The following is a 21,629-nucleotide window of genomic DNA, read 5'->3' on the forward strand; positions in this document are numbered from 1 at the left end:
GTGTGTGTGTGTGTGTGTGTGTGTGTGTGTGTGTGTGTGTGTGTGTGGAGAGAGAGAGAGAGAGAGAAAGAAAGAGGGGGAGGACCTCAGTCTGGCTCCTGGTCCAGGCAGGGAATGAGCTGTGGGAGTTATTCCTGGAATGTGGAAAAAGTGGCTGGATTACATGTATTCTGCTACACCCTGCGTCACTACACACACTGTTACCACGCCCACAGAGTGAGGCACGCTGAGAGTGCCTCTCTCCTCCGAAGCGGATGGAAGTGAGTCATATTGAATTAATACATTAGAGTGAAAAAGTCAATCTGTGACTCTTAATAAGAGACAATAGGCCTTTTTCACTGGAGACGTTTTGATTCGTCATCGTAGCAAAAGCAAAGGTGTTACTAATTTATTTATGGTAGCTTTGTTCTGGTCAAGAGTCCCTGTACACCATGAGAGTGAGACAGTGAACCAGGATTCACAATACCAGAACCCTGAGACTGAAGCATTAGTTATATCATTATTTACTGTGCTTTTCAGACTGTGACGTGTCAAATTGTCTTGGTGAAAAAGGTCTGTCGTATTATCTGACCAACTTTTACCACCACGTTTACAACAAGGACGTTGTTTTGTGAGGGGGTTTTCCCCGGGAGAGTTGACATTTTTGGAGACACACGATTTCAGCATTGATATGTTTATGTTTTTAATCCTATTCTTTGTGAGTAACTTGCAAAATACTGCATGAATGCGAAACATGCAAGGATTTGCTCAGTTGACAGAAATCTTACTAATCTTAATCTTGTTCTTCTGCACATGTGAACTGCTGGATGTGGGTCAATTTATAAGTATGAAGAAAATTAGTTCATCAATATGTAGGTGCAGATTTATACATAATCCAAATCAATATGCAAACAAGCTCTATGACAGCAGGTGTGGTTCATCCCAAAAAACAACACAGCCTGATAAAACAGCCACAAACAATTAACGTTTTAATAAAGGACATAGAAAAAGTACGTAAAAAACAATACAAAAGCCATTCTTCATCACCTACGCTCACAAGCAGCTGCTCAACAGAGTGTTTGCAGAGCAGAAAACATAAAAAACATTTAAATGAGGACTACATATACAGTTTCAATGCATGTTGGTCTTCATGCAGACAGACCTTCACGGACCTTGACTTCTTATCACACACTCGATATCAACGAGCGTCTCTCAACCAAACGGACAACAAAGACTTGGTGAGACGGACAGAGTGTGCGCTGCTTTATCTAAAACCGACTGGGTGCCCAGTACGTACACATGTTTTCTTATCCAGTGTCTTAGGGTCAACACGTTCGATACCTCACACACTCTTTTGTGGGAGAGAGTGTGTCTTTACGTCAGGTGTTGTGTGTCGTAATCACAACTCAAGGTCCCTCAGTCATTCAGGCCTTTTTGAACGGACACGTCTCTAGATTTGCATTTCAAAGTCTGTGCATCACGGGATAATAAAACTTGATTTAAAAAAAATGTATAAAGAAGAATAACTTCCTGGCTTTAACAGATCGATAGATTGAATCTATAAAGAGAAGTCTGTGGATGTATTGCTGGAACACAGAAGTGTGAGGGTCATTATGAAGCTAGTTAAAGGAACTGTGGCCATGGACTTGTTTGAACAATGAAAAGTAAAGAAAAGGTCATCGGAATATATGTAGCTCTTATGCGACACGTGCTAACTGAACACACTCACGTGTGGTGGAGGTCAACCCTAAACTAATGCCGGGTGTCTTTTTTTTCTTCTTACAACTTTTAGCAGTTTTAGTAAAAGAGCCTGCTGCCTCTCGTCTGTTTAGCCCCCTACGACAGACTTGCTGATGGGATCCATTAGTTCCTAGAAACCAGGACCCCTCCCCCCTTCATCGCTCTAAGGAGCAAACACTTCCACCTCTAACACAGACCTCACTGTCGACGTCCGGTTTAAAACCGCGCTCGTTCCCACAACCCACCACGTGCCAGGTTCCCTCCTCCGGGGTGACGATGTACATTCGACATGTTTCTCAGTGGCAGCCAAACCTGCGTACAGAATAAACATGGATATGAGGTACAGAAAGGTTGTTTATGTCACCTGGATAAAGAGCGTCTGTATTTATTTATTTGCATTACCTTTCTGAGAAGTGAGTCGAGGTTATATGTTGATGTTGTATTTAATGTTATGCTGGAGGCATTGGCCAAGTTGGGGATAAGGTTAGGTTGGGGCAAAGCAACATCTGAACGAAGTGACTCTACGTTGTAGTGTCACACTTTTCCTTTGTGAAAAGATTTAAATCCTGGGACGTTCGGGGGGAAAGTTTCAGCAGTTTAATTAAAAAGGTTGTCCTGCTTCACAAGGCAGTGGTGAAATGACAAGACTGACCCGTGTTTGTGTGAGGCCTCCTCCTAGTGGTCAAACACAGGCAGTACATCAACAGATTGATTGATTGAAGTTTGAGCTCGGATGCTACAAGGCTTTTATTCTCATCAAAAGATTGTGAAATATGTGATGAGTCACTGAATGTCAATGCAGCAGTGCTTTTTGTTAACATAGGATTTAGATCGCCTCGTTTCCTCTGTTACCAGCTATTGGTAATATAGCTGTAAATAATGAAGTTATTTTTGTTATTGATTAATCTGCTGATTATATTAAGTCAGAAAATGGTAAAGATGGATATCACAATATCCCAGAGCCCAAGGTGACATCTTTAAATATCTGTTTTTGGTTCAATTAATAGTTTAAAACTCAAAGATATTCCATTTACTATCACACAAGGCAAAGAAAAACAGCAAATTTACATCATTTGGAAACTGGAACAAGCACATTTTTAGAATTTTTCCTTGAAAAAAATCCCAAAAGCTTATTTTCTGTCAACTGGCGAATCAGTTTATGAATTCAGCACTACGTCACACAAAAGACAAACATTTGCTTTTACTGTGATTTATTGTTACGTTTCGAGTTCCAGCGACGATGAGCACAGCACAACACAGACAGATCCCGATAATTTAGAGGAGAAAAAAGGTTGATGCTTTGGTTGTATGTCGTTCACTCTACCATAACGGAAAAAAGTACAGTACTGAACTTGGCGAGCTGTACACACGTGCATTGACATTATGCCCTAAAAATACATTCTATACAGTATATCCAACACCGTACAGCCGTGAGGCGTTCACAAGCAGAGAGGAGCCACTGTCCCTCTGGTCCTTTGTCTTGAAATCAAACACAGAAAAAGTGCCAAAGTACATTGAACAGTTCAGAAATCTTAAAATCACCACACAACTGAAGGAGAAGCAATTAAAGTTACAGTACTCATTGATGGAATACGACCTCATGATTCATTAAGTCTACGATCAACAGTTATAAGTGCTTACATTGGAAGTATATGCAGCAGCAGGGTTGTTTTCGCACTGTGCCTTTCAGTGACCTGGACCCAACTCCATTAAACCTCAGTCAACTGAGGTGAGTTGCTAAAGAGCTTCTGAGAAGTCTGGAAACACCCTGCGGCCACAGCGGGCTGGATCCACAACTCCCAACAGTGAGCGCTGGTCACAGATATGCGATGTGCACACACCTCTGTCATCACAGTGGCTCCACGCTGGCTGGCTGTTGTTACAACACAAATCCCTACAGTGAAGCAGAGGTGAAAACATCTGGTCTGTGTGTCCAGGTAAGAGGAAAGGAAGGTAGTCGCTGGGTGAAAACACAGCTCCGTCTCAAAACATTTTCTGTTTACATTCAACGTTGTTTGCGTCACTTTACTGGATCCCGCCAGTTCTAACTCCTCGGGTGAGTTAAGGACTCACTTTGGATCACAATTTGTCCCCCAAAAAAAAGAAGAGAAAATCTGGATAAATACAGGAAATGAAATGTCTTGTTGTGTCAGAGTTTAACTGACTAAACCGTCATTCCTCTTAACGAATGCTGGGTTGTGATGGCAACACTATAAGCATTTATAAACACTATATAAAGATTGAACAAGTGGTTTATAACACACTATATTGTACTTGTAAGCAGATATACACATTCATGTATTTGTCAACAGCTATAACTCCTCCTACAGTCAGCTAAAATATAGTAAAACACAAAAGTAATAATATAAAATACGTCTTCATAGGAGAATTACATTTACTGTAAAAATGAAAATGTGCTTATAGTTGCGTACAACTACATTATAGCATGTTATCAACCATTTATTAACTGCGTTTATATACTGCTTATAAATGGTAAATAGTGGGACTTTACAGTTTTAATTGTTGCAATTACACATGGCTTCATGATATTTGCAGTATATTTTCTAAGTTGAGCTGATTCCCAGGAGTGTTTTTAAAATCTGCACACTGACAACATTCTCATAAAAACTGATCAAAGACGCTCCTGAAATTGCACACGGAGATAAAAAGCTGATGTGATCCGTCTGTGTTCACGCTCTTTCACACTGAGGCTCCGACAGAGAAACAGTTTAATGCAGCGATGTGCATACTCCCATTCATTTGTGCATTTCATGATATTGTCTGTGTAGCGTTTCCACCTTGATGTCGATACGCATCTGTTCCTGTTTGGACGGTACTGTCCCATCTATTTGAGTCCTGTGACATTTGACTGAGGGTGGATGGATTTATTTACTGTAAATGCAGGGCTTGACGAGGTGGGGTGTCCCTTCACGCCCTCTTCTCTCCCACCTTATGGTACAGTTCAGGACTCCTCGTCAGTGGCACTGGGGGTGCGCTCCTGGAGGAGAGATACAAGAGACAACTAGAGAATGTCTGCTACATAACATCTGATAAGATAAAGTTGGTAGAAAGATATAGTTAAGAATGGAGAAGAAATGTCGTCACCTGAGCACATCCGTCATTCCCTTCTCTACGTAATACAAATTTTTTTTAAAGTTCAAAAATATTCTTACTCTCTGAAGGGATATAACTGGACAAAACTATGGTGGGTTGTAAAAAACACACACACACACACACACACACAGGGAGTTACCTCTTCCTGCTCATCCTCAGAGTCGTCATCACTGACAACAGGTTTGGCTCTGGTGCGTCCTGTTCGTCTGCTGCGTCCCTTCCCTCGATCTCCACCCTTATCCTTCTTTCCCAGACGGATCTTCACTTTCACTGAGCGAGCTGGAGACAAACGCACACGCACATACACACACACACACACACACGAATCATGTTTACGGTATAAATAAAGATTCAAGCGTGAAAAAAAGCATTTTGTCATCAAAACAATGTAACTGAAGGGGAACATAGTGTGTGTTTCATGTGATAAAGGGTCAGTGGGAAAAAGGACATCACAACAAGTACAACTCAAATCAACAATAAAAGATAACTTACATTATACAAACAACAACAGACTAAAACTTAACAACAGTCCTGTGCCGCTCTCTTCACTCGGACACGGAAGCTTACATTCAGACTCCGATCCTTCCTCCAGTTCCTCTTCCTCTTCCTCGCTCTCCTCTCCCTCACTTTCCTCCTCCTTCTCGATCTTTTGCCTCAAACTGGTAAACACTGACTGGAGGACTATGGAGTCTTCATATATCTGCTCACATGGTAGAAAAGAACTGTTTACTATCAACATCAAGTGCATAGAGGTAACAACGGTGCTCTCAGCGACCACAGTTCATGTGTGATTTTCAGCGATTTATGATGGGGGCCGATAGAGAGGAAAAGTCATCCGCCATGCATGATGTAGGCGTCTGCTGGGCCAGTCATGAACAAGATGCATATATTCTAAGGTGACGCTGCAGTAACAGCTTTAAAGGGACAGCTGAACCCAAAAATACACATTTCTCCTCTTACCTGCAGTGCTATTTATAAGTCTAGATTGTTATGGTGTGAGTTGCCAACTTTGGGAGATATCAGGCGATTCCTCTCCATTATAATGGGATTATGCTGCATTTTCGAGATAATCCACAGACCTTGTTGAGAGTAATAGTATATCATTTATTTCCAAAACTAGGCATCTCACACTAATACAATCTAGATTGATAAATAGCACTACAGGTAAGAGGAGAAAAATATGTATTATTGATTTTATTCAAAGCCTTCTGGTCATGTCAATCAGGGTATGTATGTATATAACAAAAGAGCACAGTAAATACATGTATAATGTCCTCCAAGTATCCTAAATAAAGGACAAGTAGTGGCTGAGATATGAAAGTAAGACAAATATTAATTTCTGCAGTGGGTAAAAATCAGACGTACACCGAGTGAGAGCCGTATACTGAACAGTACACAGTCCAGACGAGGACAGCAGCTGTTTTTCTGCATGTGTGAGTGAAGTAAGTCTCACCAGCGATCCCTCCAAGTTGAAGGTCTGAGCGTTTTGGAAGAGCAGCATGACGTCTCTCTCCATGTCACCCAGACTGCGGTAGCGATGACCCCGAATCCTCTCCTACAGCGAAGATACAGTATGTGCAACACTGAATATATAAGACAACGCCACATCTGTTGACCTTAACATTTTCTTTATTGTTGTTGTTGTGTGTTTTTTTTTTCCTTCTGATTAACCTTGATCTTCCTGAAGTCCACAGGCTTGCGGATCAGTTCGTAGTACTCCGGCAGCTCTTTTCGAGACGGCAGCTGGATGAACACCTCGCTCAGCTGACGCCCACTGGCGCTGCAGGAAACGACATCATCAGGATGAGACAAAACACTTTTATCAACACCTGAAAGCTGATTGAATTCAGCATATCAAATCCCCCTTCGTTCATTTATTCTATTCAAACACTATGGGTGAGAGATAACTGACTCTTGACATGCTTGGTGACTAATTCATAACTTTAGTTCTTTTTTTCATTGAGTACTGGTATAAAGTGGTGTCCGTGTGTTTGATGCCATTTGTGTGACATCTAATGGGTTAATTCATAAGCACGACAGTCTAAATGTCTGATCGGTGATGTTTCGGTGAGGGCAGAACAAAATCAACTCAGGAAATGTGCGTGAGCTGTTGTGAAAAATGCAAAGGGACTTTTTTCAGTTTCTATAAATGTTCAGGGAAGTGCACCAGAAGCAGCAGAAAACGTGTGAGCTACCTGTCTTTATACTTGATGACGGCATCCACGATTTTCCTCATCTTCTTCGAGAGGACGGGGGGGTTCGGGGAGAGTTTCTCAGCAGGCGGTCGTCCCCTCTTCCTCTGCCTCTTCCCATCCTCATCTTTGTCCCCTCGTCCTCGTCCCCCCGAGGAAGAGGAGGGACCGGGGAGATCCAGGTCGCGGTCCCGCTTCCTCTTTCGGGTCGTCTTTTTGTGACGCACCTCCTCCTCGATCTCCTCCAGCGTGCCCTCCTCTATCGCCTGCACGGGAAACATAGACTGCAAGATTAAAACAAAGGTATTGATACCACAAAATGGAGAGTGGACCCTTTACTCCAGAAAGCAAAGAGCTTTGATTTTGTATTTGACATCTGGTTCTCTGCCCTTTCCCCATTGAGGCTAATGACCTTGAGCCACTGCTTCTCCGTCAGTGAGTCGCTGTAGTCCACCTCCTTCCGCTGCCGAGATCCGCGTCCAAACAACTTCTCCTCCTCCTCCTCGCAGGTCAGTCGTTCAACCTCGGCGTCGTCCTTCATGATCCAGGTGGGCAGCTCGTCCTCCTCCATCAGACGAGGTTTTCGCCGAGGGTTACGGGCCTCCTCGCGACGGCGGTCCATGTCCATGCGCTGAGGGAGGGAGACGAAGAAAAGAAGGGCAACGTAACGAATAAGTAGGGAGAGGAGTTACGTCTGTATGAGCTGTAATTTAGCCTCCGAACACTGACCATGAACTGGTCGAACTCCTCCTCGCTCCTGGCAATCATCTGGTTGACCGTCTCGTCATCTGGCACCTCATCCTCCTCCTGAACACAGCAGGCACACATTGGCAAGCAGAGCATAAGTAAGCTCACTCTTTAAAAAAAAAAGGTGTTTCCGGTGCACGCACGCACACACATTAATGCGTAGACACACTTCCTGGCCCCAGACCTCATCTTGCTCCTCGTGTTCCAGAATGGCCTGCAGGAAGGCCCTGCGCTCGTGGCTGGAGGACTTTTGGTCAAACATGCCGGCCTGAATGACCTTTTGGTCCACGTTCAGTTTGTACTTGGCAGCGGCCAGGATTTTCTCCTCAACGCTGTTGATCGTGCAGAGGCGCAGCACGCGCACCTCGTTCTGCTGACCGATGCGGTGGGCTCTGTCCTGAGCCTGCAGGTCCTGGAGGAGGACAAAGACAGATACTTCATAATTGCTGGTCAGTCACTCACACTTCTTTTTTTGCAAGGATGTATTATAATTCCTATAGTTGTAAGACATTATAATTACTGTTATAATGCATTATAATGTAATTATAAGTTAGTATAAGTGGTCATTGTTTGCTTTAAGTAAAGTAAAAATAACTTTTACTATGTTTTAGAATATAGATTTCATCCTTTTTCACCTTACTTAAATCAAACAATGACCACTTAAAGTAACTTATAATCACATTATAATGCAACAAACGGTGATTACAATGCATTATAAAAAAAAAAAGAGTATAATGTGTTACTATGGGAATTATAATACACGATGATCCTTGCAACAAAAAGAAAAAGAAGCTCATAAGTCAATTGAAACATTGTATAATACTGTGAGACATTAATTTTCTTTTGGTTTACACTATTCTCTTGTTGATCTCAAACAAACTGACTACTAGTAACCATTTACTGTCTAAACTGCCTCTGCTACATCTGAAAGCAAATTGAAGTTGCTTTGATTAAACGGTGTCTTTTGTAAATGAAAAGAAACGTGCATCACACCTGATGTGGGTTCCAGTCAGAGTCAAAAATAACCACTGTGTCGGCAGACTGCAAGTTGAGGCCGAGGCCTCCAGCTCTTGTGCTCAGGAGGAAGATAAAGTAGTCTGACCCTGGTTCATTAAATGTCTTCAGCAACATTCCTCTATCGTCAGCTTTCGTAGTGCCTGAGATGTAAGAGGTGGACAAGAGAGAAGAAAAGCACATGAAGGAAAAACAAGCAGCAAAGTGTCACAGGAAGATTTCAGGGAAAAATAATTAATGACATTCACAACCATCTCCAAGTGAACTGTCTCACCATCCAGACGCAGATACTTGAAGCTGCGATAGGTAAAGTAGTCCTCCATGATGGTCATGAGCGTGGTCATCTGACAGAAGAGCAGCACTTTGTGGTTTGTTGCGTTCAGCTTTGGCAGGATTCGATCCAACACCTCAAACTTTCCCGATGCTCGATACAGGTCAGGGCTGACGTAAAGGTAAGCGGTGTGGGTTACAGCGTGTGTGTGTGTGTGTGTGTGTGATCTTGACCTAAAGAGGAATTAGCACTTACCCCTGGACTATCCCACCAGAGAATCCTAAATGTTCAGAGAAAGATTCCTACAAAAGCAAACAAAAATGTATTCTTTAATTCAGTCATATACACAAAGTATATTTACACTTTAGTATGAGGCTTCAGTTTAAGAGCTTGTACCACTAAGCTTCCTATTGAATTTCCAAGTCAATCTAGTGTGTGAAAAGAGATTTTTTTGCATGGATGTTTCTGGATTTTACACACCGTAAATGCCACTTTTATCCAAAAGCACTTTACAAGGTTTTTGCCGATCATTCACCCATTCACACTGATGGCAGAGAGCTACCACACAGGGTGCTGGCCTGGACGTCAGCAAATAGGGAGCAGTGGATTAAACCTCTCTACCTCCTTATGTCCTGACAAATTTACACAGAACACAGTGAAAGAAATAACTGAGAGACTAAATGTTTTTGCATCACCTCTATTTGCTGGAAGATGTACGGGTGGTTACAGATCTTCCTCAGCTGCATGATGGTGTTCATCAGGGTCTTTGTGCCTCCTTTACCCTGGTAAACGCAACCAGACAAAACGTACAGCTTGTAATCACAACGTTATTATTTCATTCAACATTGATTCATAAAGAGTTGTCCAAAGGCAGTCATCGATTCTCCCTCGAGGCTTCAATTAAAGCAATACGTATTTAAAAGTGAGAATGACAATTAAACTTCAGCACCAGCACAAATAAATAAAGATCTATTTTCTTTTCATTTTGAACATTTCCTAAAAATTCTTTATGAATGACAAATACGCAATTCAAGTCTTTTCTCACAGTGAAAGCCAAATGATCTAGTAGACCCGCCTCCTTTAATACATCTCCAGGTGTGATCATATAAATGATGTAGTGCCACATATTGTTTAGCCTATTATGAACTAGAATTACTACTTTGTGGTTGTTTACCTTCACAAACCAGTCAAGTTGCAGTTCACAGCCATGTCTGTCCAAATTGTCATCACTTCATCATTTTATCTTCAAAGACATTTGTGTGAAATTTTCATAATTAGCATATGAATTTTTTAGAAATGTCAACTTGAATCCAAGTGGACTTTTTTGGCCAAATTGCAGGCGTTCATGAAATATTGCTTTCACGTGAATTGACCGAACCAGGAAACACAATGCCTCCGGCCACGGCTGTCTTGTTTCACAACTATCATTTCCAAAATTGAGAACATTTTTGATTATGGAAAGTAAATGGACAGTATGGGACACATCAACTTCCTAAAACACAAAACTGAGTTATTTTGGTTCTATTGATGCCTAAGCCAAATACCCACACAGTGTTTGTGTCCTCACCTTCTTGTCCTTCTCTGATCCATCAGTGAGCAGGATCCCCTTAGCCTGCATGTGCCTGTACAGCACCCTCTGAAGAGACGACATGTCACACTTGATCACGTATTCCACCTGACGGAGAGGAGAGACGGGGGGAACTAATGAAAGAAGTTTACCAGCATTGTAATCATTATATTATTTAAAAAAATACTAGTGAACACTAGAGGTTTTCTTTCCCATCCATTAGGAGATCATCTGGACTAATATGTGCTCGTCTCTTCTCATGTGTTAGTATATTAGTTAGCTGTGTGTGCTAAATTAGGTGAAACATGCCTTCTCTGGAAGCTGTGCCTCCACTTCCTTCTTTAATCTGCGTAACAGGAAGGGCCGAAGTACTTTGTGGAGACGACGGATAATCAAGATGGTTTCCTCTTCATTGAGGTCCACCTGCAGAGTAAAAGAGGCAGACATTTGGCAATTTTACCTCGTGCCTGTCGTCATCTGTCAAAGGCTTTTCTTAAAATAAGCGAATGTGACGTGGCTACAACCGAGCCCTTCTCTCCACCTTCTCTCCGGTCATGGCGAATGGGGCGTTGAACCACTGCTCGAAGGTGATGCAGCTCTTGAAGATGGTGGGCAGGAGGAAGTTCAGCAATGCCCAGAGCTCGGGTAGTTTGTTCTGCAGCGGCGTGCCCGTCAGCAGGACCCGCCGCGGGGCCAGGTAGTGGGTGTTCAGGACCTGGGTCAGCTTGCAGTGATGGTTCTTCATCCGGTGGCCCTCATCCACGATCATGTACTTCCAACGAATCTGTTGGGGTTGAGGAGAGGGGAGGAGCATGTCTGGATAAAGTTGCTGCTATACTGTTTAACTGCATCCAAATCAACCAAAAAACAGAAAGTGCTCAGAAAGAAACATCTCTTGTCCTCTCTGTCCTCATGAGGCGCGCTGGCTCCGGCCCGAGCCAAAGCTTTTTGAGCGATTCTTGCCTGAACTACAACACCCACCTTTGAGCAGTCAGGAAGCCTATATGACTACATGAGAGCTTAGCAGCATGACGGCCACAGAGGACAGTGGGGGGGACGCGGTATACAGGCGGTGTCAGTGTGGCAGCACCTAGGAGAAAGCACTGACACGCAGCACAGGGGGGTCAGATTGGCCAGGATGAAACACTTTCAGACTTTTGGGGATTTAGGGAGTGGGAGACGACAAACGAAAAAAACACATCGAAACCTCAAGCAAAGTCAAATGATTAAGAAATAGGAATGACACTATTACTGCCTGGGTGTGTTTGTGCGGGTCCTTCCGCTCCTGTTTGTTTGCACATCCGTTCTCACCTTGGCCAGTACTTGTTTGTCCTTGATGATGTACTCGTAAGTGGTGAGTAAAACGTTGAACTTGCCACTGCGCAGTTGGGGGAGGAACGCTCGTCTGGCAGCAGGAGACCCCTGAAAGCCAAAAAAATGTAATTACAGATATATTTTAAAAAATTCATATATATATAGTATGTATAAAAAAAACAACTTAAACAGGTCACAATATTTGAAATAAGTGCATCTTTAGAAACACATGTTCTTGGCTGCAAAAACCCACCTTGTAGGACACTTTCACCACCGTCGGCGCCCACTTGTCAAACTCATACACCCAGTTAGAAAGAGTTCTGTCAATGAGAGACAGCTCTGTTGTCATTCGGCAAAATCCTTTTTTTCTTTATTTGCAGTGTAAATCACTTCCCGCACGAATGAGAACAAAATTAAGAGGTTACACTAACGAGAGGGGTACAATGATGAGGGAGGGCCCATTGAGCCGTTTGTGCTCTATGAGGTACGTGATGAGGGCGATGGTCTGGATGGTTTTTCCCAAACCCATCTCGTCCGCCAGGATCCCATTCAGGTTGTTGTTGTAGAGGGAAACCAGCCACTCCAGACCTTTAATCTGACAAACACATCAAGCAAAACATTTACCTCCCTTGTCAAGTCCTAAAATTAAACATGTCTTTGTGCAAGAGAGTGACTATCATGTAATTGATCGCATTGGGCTTTGTTCACCTGATACTGTTTGAGTTGTCCATTTACTAACAAGGTGGACTGTTTCTCCACCTTCTCTGTGACAGCGTGAGCCACTGAATAATAAGACTGGAGGGTTCGGGCGAACGCTGCGCCGCTGTACTCGTCATCCACATCCTGCTTAGCGTTTCTGCAGAGGACACACACAGCAGCTTTATTCGATAATTTTGTAAATACCTGTTGAGCACATGCTTTGTTTTGTTTACGGTGGCCCATAGAACATAACTGGTACAAAAGTGTATTTAAGTGCGATACTCCATATGCGTACTCACTCAATGATGTGCCGGACGTCCACCTCCGACACGTCCTCGCTGTCAGGGTCTGTAATCTTCTTCTTTTCCTCCACCTGGGTAGCTGATGGCTGAGGCTCCTCCTCTTCCTCCTGCCAGACAGCTTGTCAGTGACCGGTAGCAGTGAATGTGAAACTGGCTTCAAGTCAACATGTCTTTTAAAACCACCCACCTCCTCCTCTTCCTCCTCCTCGCTGTCTTCACTGTCTGAGCGAGGAGCCACCTCATAACTGGACAGAATACGGGCATACTCAAATTAAGTCGACTAACGGACCCTGTATCTGCACATTATTACTGTACAAGTCATCCTCATGCACATGTCTATGTTTAATCACACACACAAAAGCCCTAAAGCGTATTAAATAAAAGAAACTAGCTAAAGGAAGCCATGCTAGCAGCCCTGTGAGGCTATACCGTTCATAACATACCAGGAAACAAACATTATACTGTCTGAAAACTGGAAGGACAACTTCAACTCAGACCGAGTGGTACTTCCGGTATAGTTAGGCTCAGCTGTGCTTTGAAGTGATTGATAACGTAGCATGCTAGCATGAGTTAGCATAAAAGCTGACATACGTGGTAACAACAACCAGACATTAACATGCTGACAGGTAATATTTAACATGCTTATGTTTAGCAATATAATGTTACGCTAACTAGCATACAGTTATCATGTTTTTGCTGCAAGACAAATGAACCCTGGGGGACAATAAAGTTAAAGTTGTTCATTTAGCATGCAAATGTGCATACAGTTAGCACCTTTACCATGCTATGTAGCACTGAATCATCTAAGTTACAACTAAAAGTCGAGGCAGTTGATGGTGCAAGATGAAAAGTCAAAGGGGTCATCACATATTTATCATTTTTTCCTCTCTGGACCTTGAATTTCATGGACATTCATCCCTTGTCAAGATTCAGTATTTCGATAGGGCTGGGCGATGAGGAGAAAATCAAAAATCGAATAATAATAATATTATATTTTTTACCAAATACGTCAACAACAATATGTTATGGTTGACCATTGGTGCTTTTACAACATATTTACACAATGACATTTTTGATAAATAATCATCAGTAATGTGGCCTTAATGAGTAAGTGGATAAAGGCAAATGATAGAACAGCTGAGTTCAGAAAAGAACATCACTTTACTGTAATGCATTGTCAAAAACCAGGAAAAGACAACACTAATGCCATATTACGATATCCAAAATCTAAGATGATATCTAGTCTCGTATCAAGATATCGATATATTGCCCAGACCTATCAACAGACCAACAGACTGATAGACATTGCAGCACCTACAGCCACATACACACACATTCTCACACATAAGCCACTCTTCCTCTCTCCAGCCGGTCTCACCCGGGGTTCATCTCCAGCCAGGTCTCCAGCTGTCCGGCTTCAGGAGCGTCCACTCCTGTCAGGATGTTCCCACTGTCCACATGGATGACCTTCACGGGCAGGTCACTCATCTGACTCGTCTCATCCAGAGGCTGCAGGGGACCAAGCAAGTTATCTTTAGGACAGGGCTAGTTTCCTTGCACTGGGTTTAAATGGTGGCTGATGGTTAAGACTGTGTGTGAAAGTTGAGTTTAACAACCAATAAGTATCGAGCAAATATCCAATTTAAGTACAGTGTAGGCTGCATGAATATTATTTATACCCGTATGCACACATGGCATTGAGTGGTCAAGAGTTGCAGATAGCCATTGGTTTCAGATATGTATATATAATACGGTGATGTTTGTTTGTGCCGCTTTGTGCACCGTGAAAATATAGCTGGTAAATATTTGCACGGTGAACAAAAAAATCATTTTGGGAGGAAACAGCTTGCAGGTTTTACTTTTTTTGCCATGACAACACTCGAAAGAAAAACATTACCCTGCTGAAGCTTTGTGTGAATTTTGGTCGATGCTGTGTTTAAAAGGAGGTCTCTATGGAGACCACAGAAAGCAAATAAACACAGATTCCCAGTATTGTGAACCCAACATATTTAAAGAGCAACGGTATCGCAAAATCATTGACTTTTAACATCCGCTTTAACTACTTCTTTCTTACTGGAATAGACACACAGTAATATTTACAACTATTTTGAATGCCATCACCACAGCTGTTGCATCTGCTCACCTCTCCATCAGGACCCATGGCAGCGGTCTGAGCCTCAGCGATCTCCAACTGTGAGACAAGAAGTAGCTGACTAGTCACAACAGAGACTCACATACAACTCTCACAGTCATTCATCATCACAAACAAAGATCACAGCTCCTGGTTTCCCCCATACCTTCTTCTTTTTCTTCTTCTTCTTCTTTTTCTTCTTCTTTTTCTCCTTGAGGGCCTGCACAGCTTTGTGAGCTCGTACCAGCTCGGTGAGGTTGGCGACGTACTCGTCGGTTTGCTGCAGCAGGTAGGCCAGACGCTTGTCCTTCTTCTGGTCAATCAGTTTACGATAGCCCTCCTCATCCTCAGCCTGGAAAGGAGGGTGGGGATAGACGCACATACAGTGTGTGGAGGAGCATGTGTAAACTGGCAAGTGTGTGACGTTCATGCTTGTGTGACTGCGCCCGTGTGGTTCCTCCTTACCATGAGCCTCCTCATCCTCTCCTTCTCGATGCGCTCATTCTCTTTCTTCTGCTCCCGTTCCGTGTTGGCATGGTACGTTGCCACCGCTTTGGTCAGTTTCTGCATTTTGCCCGTGATGGAGCGGTGGTACTCTTTGAAGTCTTTGGCGTGCTGCAGGATGCTGTTGAGGTTCTCCTGAGAACGGAGCGCACGCGACGAAACACAGATGAAGAGGAGCCGTTAAAAAAAATATCACATTTAATCTCATAGGTGACATCACGACTGTATTTGTCCTCCACCTGATGTTTCTGTCTGCGCTTGCGCTCTTGCTCGATCTTCTGCTGTTTCTCCAGTTTCTCCGTGATGCGCGCCTCTCGCAGAGACTGCCGCTTGCTTCGCTTGTAGGCCTTGGCATCGAGGGCGGTCTCCAGAGCTGTGTCGCGGCGCATACACACCACCACCTCCTGACGCAACTGTGGATAGTTAACGCGCACGGACCAATACGCAAAAACATCATCAACACCAACGACGCCAATGAAAACACGCAAAAGAAATGCGATGCTGAGAAGGTTGAAGGTGAACATTTGGTATGTGCATACCTGTCTCTGGAAGTTCAGCAGTCGGAGGGCTTTGAGCTCTATAGTAGCTTTGGTACGTAGATCACCAGCCAGAGAGCCCGGCAGGTTCTCCAGTTCAGCAATACGATGAGTGATACGAGCCTGTAACCTGAGGGAGTACTAAGTTGCATTTTACTATGAACTATTCATGGTTTGTGTTTTTTTTACTTTGGATTTTGAGTACCTCTGGTAGACAGTATACAAGAAAAAACTTCAAAAGTTTTGAATAGCTTAAAATAAATTCAGCAAGAAAACTCTCCAGCAATGTACTGTTTATAGTACATTATGCAGTCACCATTCAACCCTTCAGATTCAGCCATTTTCCGCTCCAGAAAAAGTAAACGAGATTAGGGAAAGTGTGAATCCCCTGGCGTACCTGAACTCCCTCTCCTGCAGTATCTCCATTGGGTCGAGGCCGCAGGGTTTCTGAATGGGGGTAATGCGGTTCTGCTTGGCGTGGTAAGGCATCATGGGAGTAGGCTGTGCTTGCTGGCCGGGGGACTGAGTCTGTGGCGGCATTACTGGGGAGGCGGCGGGGGGAACTGAGGGCGGGGCAGGAGAGGGCCGACCTGTGGGCTGAGGGGGAATAAGCTTTTGGGGTGCGTTGGAGGGTGCTGCTGCGTTCACCATGGGACCTGGAGGGAAGTGGAGAGTGGGAATGAAGGAAAGGTCTACAAAATGTATTATTTTCATGACATATTCTTTTAGTGTCCCTCCCTATAATTCTGTTTTTGGTTGGGTTCAAGCTAAATTTAGACCACAGGACACTGAAACCTAAAATCTTCTGCTGCACAGGAAGTTATGTACAGGAAGTTATGTATTTTCTGCATAGTATAGGTATAGTGTGCATAGGTAGTGTGGGGAGTTACTGACCACTGGTGGCACTATGGAGCAATGTTTTTAAGAGTGGGAATATTATTTGTATTGTGCACAACCATGACGTACACATAGCAGCCGTTGGTTTTCACACTATTCCATAAAGGCACCAATGAAACGTGTTAATGCACCAACAAAGACAGGGAAGAAGTAGACTGCTAGCAAATAAACATGCTGTGCGTTTCATTACCCATAATAAAACACTATTTAATATGCCAGAAAGAGATCTAGTGTGTCCCAATACTTACTATGTCAAGCACAGTATGCCAAAAATAGCATCTTTAAATCAACAAAAATATTTTGCTTGGATTAATATCAGGATAAATACTGGAAGGGAGAATAAATGTAAGAAGATGCAGCCTGTATCAACACATTATAATGTGCCAGGGTCTACAATGTGAACACAATGCTAAAGCCATAAAATCTTATTTAGAAATTCTTAAACGATGACACACTTGGCCTCATATATTGGCATATGAACATATTGTTCCTAACTGTATACTACTTTTCTTACCCGGATTAAGAGTCTTAACTGGAATTCATATGGACTTAGCAGCTTTCACTCAGCCCCTCTTCCTCTAGCTAATATCACTCACACTAGTGAGAGTCAGGCTTCACAAGCTCTCACAGCAGCAGCACCACATACCTTCAGGCCAGGACTTCGGAGGTCCGTTTGGGTTTTGTCCCTGCATCCCAGCTGGACCCGATGGGCCTGGAGGAGGCATGTTGGGACCCATCATTCCTAAAGAAACAAATATGTGCAAATTATTCTAAGACTTTTGGTGCATTTAGAACACAAAATATAAAAAAAATACAATTTGAGAAAAGAAATGTTGGTGATAATTTGCCCATCAGACCACAGGGTATAGCTTGGTATTCCACACATTTTCCCGTGTATGCTCACCATGAACTCGACTGTAGCCTGAGCCCATAGGCCCAGGCACTGGTACTGGTCCTGCTGGCCCACCTATTGGCCCGCCTCCAGTTCCGGGAGCCAGGCTGGGCATGGGCTGCTGCTGCATCCCGGGCATCGGCCTCTTCCCTTGGACAGCCATCTGGAGGTGGTCTGGCAGGGGCTGCCCCCGGGCAAGCATCTTATAAGCCATGATCTGGGCTCTGAGTTGGTGAAGCTGGTTTTGGTTGAAAGGAGTAGGGCCTGCAGGACCTCCAGGGCAATGAAGGCCTCCAGGTTCAAGGCCAGGAACGAGGCTGGAGACACCGGGGCCCAGGCTGGGTCCAGGGCTGGGGCCTGGGCCGGAGCTACCAGGAGGGCCAGGCCGGTTATTGGGACCCAGGGTGTGTTGATCGCCACTGGGACCATCCAAAGGTGCAGAGGCAGAGCCGGGACCACCAGAGGAGGAGGAGGAGGAGGAGGATGATGGCATAAGAGGTCCAGAGGGGGGGCCATTTGAAGGGACAGGGCTGGAGTGGTCAGAGCCACCCAATGGAGAGTGGTAACCTGGAAGGACAAATTTGACATTTTGGGAAATATTTGTCTGACCAAGAAATATTCCCATAGAAAATCCCACGAATACCACAAATTGATGTTTTTGTGGTTCATATTAACCAAACGAGACATGACGTGTTAATTAGTAAGCTAGCTGTTTCCAACTTTCCAGTCTTGATGCTGAGATGAGCGAACAGGCTGCTGGCTGTAGAGATCTAACTCTTAGCAGGAAAGTGAATAAGCTGATTTCCCAAAATGTCGTAACTATCCCTTTAACAAAAGCCTGCAGCGTAGCCCGATGAATAATGAGTCACTCCCTCACACTATTCAAATCCCATCAGACCGTTGTTTCATAATGTTGTTAACGCTGATTCACAGTGCTAATTCTGTCCCTTCCTTATTGCTGCATGCAAACGACAAAGCCACAAAGTTGCTACATGACTGATAGCAGTGCCTTTGTTACACTAAGCTGCTCTGCTGTGTTTTGATATAAAAAAAACAAAAAAAACAAACTTTAAAGAGTTTGAAACAACGGCTCGTCAACAGCCTGCTACAACAGAGACACTCCCTATGAGCCAGCCAGGCCACATGACGGCACAACTGGTCTTGCACAATTCTGGGAAGGGTGAAATTGCGTATGCTAAGTCTACGTAGCGCCTACCTTGCGAGTGTTGGTCTAGAGGGCTGGGCGGGGGGCCCATACCACTGTGCCCGCCCTGTCTCATAGACAGTCCCTTCATCTGACTGAAGCGGCCCTCCTCACCCATGCCCTTCTCATGCAGGCTCTCCATGGACTGTGGGAGAAATCAAACGGGGTTGAAACGAAACTATCATCCTGGTAGTTTCAGCTGCAAACATCACATAGTTCTAATAGGGAAAAAAACACATTGAAATAAATAATATATCAAATGTAAGGAGTTGTGAGATGATGACAGTGACAATTTGACACTATGGGTTTTTAACATGCATGGATTAATATGCAGCTGCAGTTTTTCCGAAGTATTACAGTCTAAAAGTAATAATTGCTTTCTACAATATGGATTAGTGCTGCAATGTGCCGCGTCAGCATGTGCCCATTGTGATGGAGTGGAGCCATGATGGAAATTTAAATTGAAGGTGCAGTCACATACATATAATATGCGAATCTGTCCATGTAAATCCAGTTATCAAGTTTAATGTTTTTCTGTGGAATTAACATCCATATAGCTGCATGGTAGCCTACAGATTATGTGAATGTGATGTTTTTAAATCCTTAATATGCATAATTAACATTCGCTTTGCTGGATATGGATTTAAAAATAACTGCTGACTCGCCACCTCCATTGCCCAAAGGACTGGGATTACAGAGGTGGTGTGTCTCAGCAAGACGTTGGGGGGTCTCTCCGTTCTTACTTTGTGCAGAGGGTGCATGTTCTCCTGGCCGTATCCAGAGGGCCCTGACTGAGAGTGTCCAGAGGAGGGAGGGCCCGGGCTGGGGCCCATCATACCGTGAGAGGAGCCCGGGGAGGGCCCGGGGCTGGGGCCCAGCATAGCCCCGGGGGAGGGACCCGGACCAGGGGAAGGACCTGGGCGAGGTGTGCCTCCCATGGGGGGATCTGGCGTTGACATCGCCCTGGATCTCCTGCTCCTCGGTGAGCAGCAGGGACCTGAGAGAAATGACAGAGAGAAGGTGAGAGAGAGGAGGAGGGCGTGGTCTTTGCTAAAACTCATTTGCAATATGCAAAAGTAATTGATCTAAATTAGCATTCATTTAGTGGTTTGATTCGACAGAACTGTTGGAGACATCTGGACAGTGAGGCTGCATATCTGATTTAACTATGCCGTTCTGATAAATGATGTGGCTGCACAATCCTTGCAAGATATGGTTGAATCTTATCCAACGCCTGTCAGGTGAAGACTCTCCATTCTCTCGCTGCGCTGCAGCAAATCATCCGTTGCGCGCAGATGCAATTACGGCTCCAGGATCTACCACTGCACTTGAACTGAACACGGGGGGCAATCACAGTCAATTATGCACATAAGCCTATGATGCTACTGAGAACCCCCCCGACCACGAAAGGGTGTCTCGTTAAATATAAAAAAGGGGAATGGCGGACTGTGCTTGTGCGACTGACCTACCCGCATGAACAGGACAGGCGGTCCCGGGTGAATGTCTGCGCTCCCGAGTTGGTATTTGCGGGGGATGAAAAAGACGGCGCAGCGGTTGACGCAATTAGTCTACTCACCCTCTTCGTAATGTGCCTTCGAGCGTTGATTTGTTTCGCCGGCGCGGCTCGAGCGCCCCCTCCGCCGCTTCTATGACCGAATGTCTAGTCACGGCTGTGCGGCAGCGCGCATGCGTGTGCAGCTCCAGCAAGGCTCTGAATTTTGTAAAGTCTGTACTGTACAGTGTGTGTGAGTCCTTTAGTTATACTCAAATATAGGTTTTAACGTACACCTTAAAGAATATAAGGATAAGAGTCTGCATATGCTCAAATAAGGTCTTTAAAAATCATTTAAATGCTAAAATCACTTTTTTTATTACTTTTGTTCTGTTGATATTTTTTTCATTAATTAGTGTACACGACTGTTAAATCATGAAACACTGGGGACTATGAACCGAGTAATAGTAATTATTGTAGATTAATGATTAAGCTCAAAAAGATGCAGTACTTCGGATAAAATAAAAATATCACATTTTTAACAGAAGTGATAAAATAAACAACTAACCGACAGTATTTGTTTATACAATGCAAGTATTTTAAGATTTCTGAGAAGTTGAAAACTTTGATGCCTAAACGCAGCATGAACCAATGTTTTTTTTTTCTGTACAGGATGATTTTCACAGAACAAAAAAAAAGAAAAAAAAAAAATACATTTGCCATCTACCAATGAGGGGCACCTATCTCACATAATATGCTTTACAAATAAACACATCATTGCATTGCAATGACAAGCTGCAGTGCTTACTTAGTGAAACACGGACTACATGTAATCTACAGCAACATTTTACAGTGTGGCTGCATCCCCATGTAACATTTACTGTACACAGCAGATTTGCTCTCACTCTAACATTATTGCATTACATCTTTGAATTATGTTGTACTTTTATGAATGTATGCATGCATCATTTTATGCCAATCCACTGTCAGTGTATTTTGAAGAACAAAATCTTTTTGTCAAACATTTACCACAG

The 21,629-nt window shown here is 43.7% G+C and overlaps 1 protein-coding gene across 7 annotated transcripts; it reads right to left on the minus strand.

Moving 5' to 3' along the window:
* Positions 1-3,365: 3,365 nt before the first annotated feature.
* Positions 3,366-21,610, minus strand: smarca4b (SWI/SNF related BAF chromatin remodeling complex subunit ATPase 4b). 7 transcript variants are annotated; one of them, XM_031871954.1, is made up of 34 exons: positions 20,680-21,610; positions 19,847-20,100; positions 19,116-19,248; positions 17,912-18,466; positions 17,654-17,749; positions 16,508-16,766; positions 16,114-16,240; positions 15,814-15,987; positions 15,536-15,709; positions 15,237-15,422; positions 15,083-15,130; positions 14,318-14,448; positions 13,127-13,184; positions 12,937-13,046; positions 12,647-12,794; positions 12,370-12,533; positions 12,192-12,258; positions 11,936-12,046; positions 11,166-11,408; positions 10,934-11,047; positions 10,625-10,732; positions 9,753-9,839; positions 9,313-9,359; positions 9,061-9,227; positions 8,766-8,929; positions 7,924-8,184; positions 7,755-7,832; positions 7,438-7,656; positions 7,029-7,309; positions 6,505-6,613; positions 6,287-6,388; positions 5,401-5,533; positions 4,973-5,112; positions 3,366-4,717 (listed from the first exon to the last, which is right to left on the minus strand). In XM_031871954.1, the coding sequence occupies exons 2-34, from the start codon at positions 20,060-20,062 to the stop codon at positions 4,682-4,684; spliced, it is 5,046 nt and encodes a 1,681-aa protein (XP_031727814.1). In that variant the 5' UTR covers positions 20,063-20,100; positions 20,680-21,610; the 3' UTR covers positions 3,366-4,681. The 7 variants fall into 7 exon arrangements, with proteins under 7 accessions (XP_031727814.1, XP_031727813.1, XP_031727812.1 ...); XM_031871953.1 differs by having other exon boundaries at positions 20,573-21,610; XM_031871952.1 differs by having other exon boundaries at positions 7,029-7,291; positions 7,957-8,184; positions 19,847-21,610.
* Between the last annotated feature and the right edge of the window lie 19 nt (positions 21,611-21,629).

The sequence above is a fragment of the Anarrhichthys ocellatus genome, unplaced genomic scaffold (assembly GCF_004355925.1).
Source record: "Anarrhichthys ocellatus isolate YVR2014 unplaced genomic scaffold, GSC_Weel_1.0 scaffold61, whole genome shotgun sequence".
Classification (NCBI taxonomy): Eukaryota; Metazoa; Chordata; class Actinopteri; order Perciformes; family Anarhichadidae; genus Anarrhichthys; species Anarrhichthys ocellatus.